Raw genomic sequence first — 10,502 nt, 5'->3', positions numbered from 1 at the left:
AACTAGATAAAATGAAGAGTAAATGAGCTAGGCTATCTTAGATTTAAAGATATTTGTTATAATACCCTATCACACTCTACATTCCTGCCATTTTTCAAAAATAAAAAAATGACAAAAATATCTTTAGCTAAAATTTTTAGTTTAATTATTTAGCCTATGCATAATTTTTATAACATGATTATCTTCACATTTCCTTGAAAACAATGTATTACACATTCCACCTATATTACACATAGGCTTAGAATATAAATTTGTTTTTTACACAACTTTTAAAGTAAGCAGGCTATGCAAAACAATAAAAAATGACCGGCCAACTGGAAGGGGGTAATGACTGCCAGTTTCAGGGCTAAGCTTAATAGATTAAAGAATGTTTTATGATTCTAAAATTAATTTTGATCTATTATTTAAATGTTACTTATTAAAACTGGTTTATAGTTTACAGTTGCTTACCAAGAGCAAGCATAGCCTAACTATAAGAATGGTCTTTAAGATATATCTCAATAGCCTATACTTAGAAAGAAAAAAATGTATTATCAAATAATACTCACTTAAAAAATAAAGCCAAACAGGATTTGAATGTGTTGTTTAGTTATCCTGAAGTAATGAAACCATGAATGAATGTCTTAATGTTGCAAAAGAATAAAACACACACACATTTTAATTTGTACACAAACAGAAGACTTTTATTTTTAAGATATGATATATAAAACAATCTTACACTTATGTACATACACTTTTAATATCTTACTCTATCTCTATCACGATCCCTTTCCTTCCGTTTCATGTCCCTTTCATAGTCTCTGTCATGATTTCTATCATAGTCTCTGTCGTAACCCCTATCATAGTCTCTATCATACCCTCTATCGTGATCTCTGTCATAACCTCTATCATGATCTCTCTCAAAGTTTCTGTCCAACTCCCTGTCATAGCCTCTATCTTGATCTCGATCACCTCTTCTTGATTTTTTCTCCCGTTCTCTTTCTCTTTCTTTATCTCTGTGACTTGGTCGAACAGGGGGAGTCTTTGACCGATGTCTTCTTTCTTTTTCTCTACTCCGACTTCTTTCACGATCCATCCGATGGCCTCTGTCTCTATCACTCTTAACTCTTTCTCGTTCCTTCTCTCTGTGTTTTCTATCCCTCTCTTTGGCATTTTCTCTATCTGCTGACCTTCCTCTTCGGGTTGGAGATCTTCTGTTTTCTTCTCGTTTCTTGGATCTATGTGTATCAAGTGTTAGTGAATATGTATCTTTAGGTGGTTCCATTTCGACTTCCTCTTCATCTCCTGATGTCTCCATTCCATCTTCCAGATCATCATCTAATGCTGATATTTTGGTTTCTATTTCATTATTTTCCTCAAGGACATGTCGCTTCTGAATTCTGGGTAGTATAACATCACACACCCTTTCCTCTGTCAATAGTTCATCGATGAATTCATCCATATGAACCAACTCGAACTGACCTTGTCTGTTCTGCCTCCTGAGTTTTCTACTGTCATTAAACAAAGGTTCTAAATATTTGTAACAGTCCAATGAAGTACCAACTAACCTCATATAAAATGCTCCAAGCGCACGCACATATTTAAAGTCTTCATTCTTCAGAAATTCCACAATAATGTCCTTTTCTGGTTGAATTTGAAGCATTTTTAAGGTTAAACACAGAAATGGTGTTGGTTTTATGTTACCTCCAAATACGCCTCCGATGTATCTCAGTTCCATAGCTTTATCCACAACTAGCTCCGCTGACAATGCGAAGCATTCTTCTTTCCAGTATTTGCTATCATAAATTCTTGATCTGATTATTTTTTCTATTAAATACTGCGGATTAGTACCTTTTACTGATTTTGCGTCTTTCACTGTACGATTAGCCATTTTGAAGTAAACAAAACAAACTAAACTTACTAAACTGATGTTGAGCGTTGACTGACGAACACAAACCAACGCAAGACACAGCCATCCAAAGTATTGGTTAGGTGCAGTTTAAATGGGTTTGAAACATAGAGTAAGGTTGAACATTAAAGCCACATACAGTGGATTGTAGCTACTTGTATGACGTTCACCAGCTATCACAAAAAATACGCTCTAACAGTATTGTAACAAAATCATTACTTTTATTTATAGTAAATAGACATTTAATGACATTAAAATATATATAAAATAAGACAAAAAGCATAAAACTTGAAGAAATAACCAGGAGTACGTTCATTCTTTCCGCACTAGAATGAGTTAACTTATTTACATAATACTCTGTTTTTGTTGTCCATAAACAATTATACAATTACTTTTATAAGGCAGTTACTGTAAACAAACTATGAGTAGGCTCCTTGTATTTATAATCATCTCAAACATGGATTCCAGCCAGGAAGGTCGATTTCAACAAATATTTAACAACAGATATCTATGCTTTTCAAACAATAACCACTTTTATTGGGTGTATCTTGATTTCACCAGGGCCTTCAAAAAGGTAAGCCATTCTGACGTCTTGATTGGTAATCTTGAAGCATTTGGAGACTCTTGCTTGCCTTTATTAAGAGTTATATGTCTGAACGCACGCTGTATGCCAAATATGCATATACTTTCCCTAGACCTGTTATCGTATTATGAATTAATACTTAGTAATTAATACCTCCCCATGAGCTCGAGTTCAATACGCCTTCAAATTCTATACAGTTTTGCATCTCGTTTGAGAGAGAGGGTTAACACAAGAATTTGTTGTAGTTACTTCGTAACTAATAGTAGTAATTAATGAATAATTTGTATAGTCTAGATAGTTGCAAATAGTAAATAGTAACGGTAACTAAAATACTTGAATTGTGAGTCAGCCGTATCTACTCCCCCGACCTATAATGGAGGTAATATTAATTGACCTCACATCTAGGATAGTTGCAAAGTGGGAATGAAAAACGGACTAAGTGCCAAAAATTATCAAAATGTAGTATAAAAATGCGTGGTAAGTGCCAATCCCAACACGCTAAATTGTGGACTATCAGTAAATAGTTATCCTAAGAGGTTCAAATTTCAACCACAAGAATAAGCTTGGGTAACTCAACCCGGCTGACTAGTAAAACCCAGGCTAAATTCCAAGCGTCTTTTAAATGCGTTTGGAGATTATTGTATTGCTGACTGTGCTGTTAGAGGTTTACTCATGAGATTTTACTAAAATGAGTGATACAGAGATTATAGAACACAATCCTAAGAAAATACGTGAAAATGGAGAAGAAAGTGAAAAAGACTAAAATAACTTACCATCTCATGGCAAATCTTATATGAATAGTAAAAAAGTCAAGTGTTAGCAAACCAGACCCCATTAGATGAGGTAAGACTGAAATATGTTTGTTATGTAATCCATTGTTTAGTGGATAAACGCAAACATATTTAAAAGGGAATGACACCAGATGATCTAACGCCAAATTTCAACCAACAAATATTAGAAAGGAGAAAATAGGTGATCTCAAGGATTTGATACACTTTTTGAAAGAAGAAAGACAAATTATCACAGAATTCTCTGACTGATTAGACCTAGACTGAAATCCTTACTACTATTTTAACAGACTTAAACAATGCTCACAATACACTTAAAAATTACTAGCAACATTGTAGTTTGTTCTGTTTTATACTTTTTAATTTTATGGATTAAATAAAACATTTTCGTATCATACTCTAGTTTTATTTTGCCTCAACTCTAATAAATAGCAGTTTACTAACAAATCCTTATGTTTGCTAACTCTGCACATGGTATATTTTATGGTGTTACTCTTTTCATAACTAGTATCTTGGATATAACCCTTGTTTAAAAAATGTTACTTAAATAATTTTTTAAGTTTAATACATTTTTATTGGGTTTTATCACTGAAATAAAATTATTTGCAATGTAATAAACCTAACAAAAGTTTTGAAGTAAAAGTATGGTTGGTAAAAATACTAAACACTTTTTCACCATTATCTAGGAAAATTGACTTTGGTACTTAGCACAGTGTCATTTCCACTCCACAGTTTCTGTTGAGCAATATGTACTGTACATAAAATATTGAAGAGCAAATCTATTTTAATTACAACGGTATTGATCAATTTTAAATATCATGATCATTGAATATTCCATTGATTCGGTTTGAGTCAACTATAGCAAAAGAATGGACGAATTGTAGGGAAATAAATAACAGTTAAAATATTAGATTGTTGCATGATTGGGACAAATTGGCTGGACTAAACTACAGTATAAACACTAATACAGATAACTGGGTGAAGATTAAGGTAGGGGAAACAAGGGGTAAAGGGAGTTTTATAACAATTACAGCTACACTTAACAATGTCTTCAGTATTACACAGAACTATTCTCTCAGTTCGCACACATATCTGGATAGTCTATAGGTTGTCACACTCTACATCTACAGTATATTGGCACTTTATCATGGACATAGTTCATAGTATTGCTTGTAATAAAGTTATGTTGTTATGTTTCAGAGTAAAGGAGAGGAAGGAGATGCGTATGGGAGGATCACACCTTATTTTTACGCAACGATTAAGAGAAAAGAACACAGAAGAAACATGTTGAGGGAATACATAATAACGACACAACACGGGATCAAAAGGGGACAGTGAAAACCTACTTATTTAATGTTACAACTCCGGACCAAGAGTAAAACACATTTCACTCAGGTGGATGAGATCAGGAAAGGGAAAACCAGCCTGGCAAGAAGTAGCACCGTTGTCGCCGAACATTAAGGCTTTGTAGGAACAGTGGGACTCAACTGTAGAAGACGAAGACATCCTGAAGCGTGCATTGGATAATGCAGAGGGAAATCAAAGAAAGCTGCAAGTTCTGGTTCCCCGCCAACGAGTTCCTGGCGTACTACGGCAGTTGCACGACGGCGTTTCAGGTGACAATTTGAGAGTGAATATAAGACCCTGGAAAAGACACGAGAAAGGTTTAATTGGCCAAACACGATGACACCAGATGTCAAGAATTGGTACAGGAACTGTTGTACTTGCGCTTCATTAAAAGGCCCCTTGCGTCGGAAAAGGCCCCTCTACAGAAGTACAATGTTGGTACAATTTTTGAGCGCATAGCTATCGAAACAACTGGGCTTTGTCATGATATCGAGAATGGAAACAAGTACATTCTGTTGGTGTTTGACTATTTTAGCAAATGGGGCAAAGCTTATGCGTTGCGAAATCAAGAGACAGTCACCGATCCGACTTATTAGTGAAGCAGTTCATTAGCGATTTTAGGGTCCCGATGGAACTACTATATTCCCACCAAGGAGAGGATTATAACACCCAGCTCCGGAAGCGGCTGGATGAAACTCATGAGTGAGTGCGTGCCAAAAATCCAGGAAGCGAGTGATGAAGGATCGATACAATAATCGAGCTGACAAAAGAGACTATTAGCAAGGACCTGATTTATTGTTTGGTTATATATAACTCTTGAAGGCGCCGTAGATTTTCTCCTAAACTACAAACATCTTGGGAGGGAACTTTCAGGTAGTGAAAACAATAAATGACGTCATATATCGCATTAAAAAGCCACCGAAAGGGAAGACTGAAATTTTCCACTTTAACAGCCACCTTCCGTCTCATGGAGGACAACAGAAAGAAAGAAAGCTGGGAGGTTCGAGCTCTATAGTCAATCAGCATCGATTTTGAAGAATTCATGACCAACATAGGATCAGCTAAAGGAAGTAGAGTGATCATGGCGACTTAGAAAGATTTGTTTGCTCTTCCAAACAAGTTTGCCCTTGCTCACTGCGTATCAGAGGATGTAGTAGCTCCTCGATGGATCGCCACGGTCTTCAGGAAGAAGTTTGGAGGAGTTGAGGAACTTTTAGCTCCAGAGACAAGTTACGGGGAAAGTACTATACCTTCAACGTCGGGATCGGCATTTGTTCTATCTAGTGATCAAGGAGAAACCGTGTCAGGAGTATATTTATCAGACCTTGAGGAGATGTCTGGTCAATGTGCGTGCCCACCTGCAGTACTTAGGTGTAAAGAAGCTCGGTATCACTAAATTAGGTTGTGGCTACGATGGTCTTGTCTGAAAGATTGTCGGTGGAGTGTTGAAGAAGGTCTTTGAAGACTCGGGAATTGACATCATTATTTGTATTTTCACTCCTTCGAAGAACGTAGAGGAGAAGCAGACATGGCGACGTGATCCATAGGAAGGTTACACACCGCTCCCCTGGAACCCCGAGGATACCGTTCTGGGACAGAACAGTCTTAAGGAGCGGTTAGTGTGTTGAGAATGTTTGAGAATGTTCCAGATAAACGGGCCAACCTCCGATACGAAAGAATAATAGGTGAACAGGGCCGTTGGAAGGACAGCGTTCAGTGGGTTGGGTCGGTTTCTTTGATCTGACCGTCCCGTCTCTCCTTGTCTGTTTGGAGGGTGGGCGCTGTAACCCTTCTCCACTCGTCTAGAGGTTTCTGAGCTTCTTCATTTGGATGTTCTAGAAGCTTTATGGCTTTATAAGGAGCTGTAGCCAAATATTGCAAACACAATGATCTGGTCTTAAACAGCTCGAATACTAAACTACTCACTTTAGGAATTATTAAAAACTATGTGTCTGAAATTCCGAATATTAAAGAAACAGAAGACATGAATGGTTTAAGAATAACACCAAATAATACGTTGACATGAACAAATCACATTGACAACTTATGCCTAAAGTTAAATTTATCATTTTATGCTTTGCGAAGGACCCATGCAACAAGTACTCTTGAATTTATCAAAACAGCATTCCTTGCGATATTTGTAAATCATTTCAGTTATGGGATAGCAGCATAGAGAGGCACAACTTAAATTTAACCTATTGAAAGTCCTCAAAATTCAGAAGAAAGCAACACAGTTAATGGGCAAGCTAGGACCTAGAGGAAGTTGCAAAACTACTTTTAAATAATTGAAAATACTGACTGTGAAATTTCTATATATTCTGAAAACAATCTAACATTCCTCAAAAAGGTGGTCTCCATGAGCATAATACAAGACATGGTCACAAATTCCCACTACCTCTTCACAGAACAGCTGTATTTGAAAAAATCCCAACCTTCGCCGGGAAGAAACTTTTATGCTCTGCCAGAAGAAATCAAGAAAAATTAAGTCTCTACTATTAAAAAAGTTTTGAATCAAAACTCATGATATAGTGATATGGTGACTCATGATCATTATGGTAGTATTTATTAACCAACCTTAATATCATCTAAGCCCACAGATCTCGTGTCTTTCATTTGTAATACTCCCAACCAAGAGGATGAGCCTGCGCAGTTGTTCCACAGTGAAGTGGAAGGCGCTGTGTTCCAGACCACTTGTGTTCGACACTGATCATTATTATCCAGCATCTTGTGAAGTCATAATTTTTGTGTGGAAATTATTTAAAATGGAACAGAAAATTGATGAAGTTCTAAAACGTAGGGTTCTTTGGGATACAGACGGTGAACAATACAGAAATTGAGAATTGAAAGCCGAGACGTGGATTAAAATAGCCTCCAATCTCGGAAAAGATAGTATATTGAAATTATTTAAACACAGTTGTAACATCAATAATCTGGTTTTAGGAATGGTAAAGATATATGCATAGTTTAACTTTCATCTATATAATTATAATTTATATTGTCTACTTATGTATCTGAACAAATTAATGTTCTAACCATTTAATGCGGACTGCTAATTTACTTCCTCCTATCTTTGTGTGAAGAGAAAATATTGTGATAGCCTGAAAAATTAAAACAAATATTTTATCTGAAAGCATTAGGAGGAGCTAAGTAATAAAAATAATTTATTTGTAAACTCAACTTTATTCTAAACATGCAGTGCTGATTTAAATATATGTCATTATTATGTGCACATATAGGATTAAGAGAACAAAATAATCAATAGTAATATTTTGCAATGTATACAATATAAGCCTATGGTAACACAGAATTCAAGAAATCCATAAGAACTAGGAAAGTTGTTTAGGTAAGTTGTTAACAAGCGAAACAAAAAATAAAATAAGACTTAATAATATGTTCATATTTCAGTTTATCAAACCGAGAAAATGATAAATTACATGATAAGCTGCTATTGCAAAGGAAAAATAATAAAAAAAATTATGGTTGCCTGTAAAGTCGGTTTTACGGGCAAAGATTTTACGTGACAACGTCTTTTTCTCGGTAGAATATTTATTGATATGAATATTATTAAATTGCACAATAGGAACAAGGAATTGAATGAAAATAAGAATTGCACAAATTTTAACTATAGAAATATATTTTGTTTACTAAAACATTGTACATAATTTGAAATTAATTAAAATTGGTTATTGTAAATGGTAAAGTTGAATAAAACATTTACTAAAATTGGAATTTGAAATTCTTGCTAAACACAGTTAAATTCTAACTCCGCGCGTGGTGGTTGGTCGGTTTAGTTCGTTTGTTTGGTCGCACTGTTATGACAGGTTAGAGGTTATAATTTGTTATTTTAAATGTTTGACTAGCAATACGCGCTGTTTCTTCTCAATCGACTGAATTACGATTGATTGCAGAGTGATTTAAACTAATAATTTACTTAACACTATCAACATTTGTCAATAGTATGACATAACCTATAAACTCAGTTTCTCAACTTTTGTGTCAATCTAACAATTAATCAATCAATCATAGTTTACGATAATGAAATATCAGTGTACAATTATTTACCTTTATTGTTGTAGTTGTTGTAAATGACGAATCTAAGCACTCCACATTTTCACGAATAAACATAGTTATCTGCTTTATCCCGTGCGGCGGACCCACAGTTATCTGCTTTATCCCGTGCGGATCCCGTGCGGCGGAGGCGGACCCACTGGACGGGCATCGTAACGTTACCGGGCGTTACACTTTTTCATGAGTGACTCCGAGCCGCAACCTAATTTAAGACGTTGTCACGTCAAAATGTTTTATTTCCCTTTCTCGCAATTAAAATAATAAAAAAATGATTCCTCACGGTCGTATCTTTTTTGGTGGCTTGAGCACCAACACGAGGGATTGCCTTGTCGCAGCTTGTGTAATTTTCTCATGAGAGCCAACAGAGAGTACTTATTACCTAGCTAAGGAATAAAAATAATTTATTTGTAAACTAAACTTTATTCTAAACATGCAGAGCTGATTTAAATATAATATGTCATTATTATGTACACATATAGGGTTAAGAGAACAAAATAATCAACAGTAATACTTTGCAGTGCATACAATTTAAGCCTATGGTAACACAGAATTCAAGAAATCCACAAGAACTAGGAAAGTTGTTAACAAGCGAAACAAAAAAAAATATATAAGACTTAATCATATGTTTATATTTTAGTTTATCAAACCGAGAAAATGATAAATTACATGATAAGCTGCTATTGCAAAGGAACACTCCATTTCTCGCAATTAAAATAATAAAAACAATATTCCTCACGGTCGTATCTTTTTTAGTGGCTTGAGCACCAACACGAGGGATCGCAGCTTGTGTAATTTTCTCATGAGAGCCAACAGAGTACTTATTACCTTTAACAAATTTAATCTGATGTAGATCTTGAACCTGCCGTCATCCAATTTCAGTTCACAGGCAAATGGTGGTACTCAGCAAAGGTACACGTGTTTTTTTTATGAATCCATTTTTATCTGTTTGTATCAATGTACAACAGCATTGGTTCTTCGTCACTATTGGAAATACCACAGTCGAGCTACAGCTCATTTTTACAATATCCGTCTCTAAACAAAGGCAGGTCAGAAAACTTAATCTGTTGACAGGTGCAACTATACGGAAAAAACACCATTACGAATCTCCGCATGCAGTATGTTTAAGGCACCTCCATGGATGTCCATGACAAGAATGGTGGTGTGGAATGTCCTTAACCATGAGATACTTAAAAAAATAGATGCTTTGTGAACAAACGCAATAAAAAAGGAAAATACATCTTTTCATTGGATAAATTTATTACATTAATGGGTTTTCTTCATCAAAATACCAGTTGTTTTAATATAATGGTAAACACAAGGTCTTGTTTCTATATCTCTAAAATATAAAAGTTTCTAAAAGCTGTCCAGGTTTCAATACTATTAAGTATTTGATTTGATTATTTATTAAACTGAAACAGTTTTGGAAAGATGAGCTCAACTAGTGACAGGAAATTTCACGTTCTTCGTTATTTATTCAGTATTGTATTTTAAAAAACCAGAAATAAATCACCGTTTAAATCAATAGCAGCTTCACTAGGCTGAACTAACTGTGGGTACTTATAACTAATCTTCCCTTCTCTGTACTTAAGATTACTCTGTTATCACAATGCACATAGCTTATACTGTAGCCTATAGTGCAGTGGAAATTGCAAACATGTTTGGACCCGTATTAGTTTGTAATGATCACTTAGACAACCTAACATTGAGTATCTGTTGTATTGTATCTATTTTTGTACTGCAGACGTGTACTTTAGGTTATATTACACAGGATGCTACTAACGAACACATAAGACTATGTTTCTTTCAGGCACAAAGAAATATATATAGA

At 35.1% G+C, this 10,502-nt stretch overlaps 1 protein-coding gene across 1 annotated transcript; it reads right to left on the bottom strand.

Moving 5' to 3' along the window:
- Window positions 1–655: 655 nt before the first annotated feature.
- On the bottom strand, window positions 656–1,951 carry LOC124355210 (pre-mRNA-splicing factor 38A). Its single transcript, XM_046806226.1, has one exon. The coding sequence runs from the start codon at window positions 1,868–1,870 to the stop codon at window positions 737–739; it is 1,134 nt and encodes a 377-aa protein (XP_046662182.1). The 5' UTR covers window positions 1,871–1,951; the 3' UTR covers window positions 656–736.
- Window positions 1,952–10,502: the final 8,551 nt, after the last annotated feature.

This window comes from Homalodisca vitripennis, chromosome 2 (assembly GCF_021130785.1).
Source record: "Homalodisca vitripennis isolate AUS2020 chromosome 2, UT_GWSS_2.1, whole genome shotgun sequence".
Lineage (NCBI taxonomy): Eukaryota > Metazoa > Arthropoda > Insecta > Hemiptera > Cicadellidae > Homalodisca > Homalodisca vitripennis.
The sequence above is the reverse complement of the archived record's forward strand: the minus strand, read 5'-3'. Positions and strand labels throughout refer to the sequence as shown.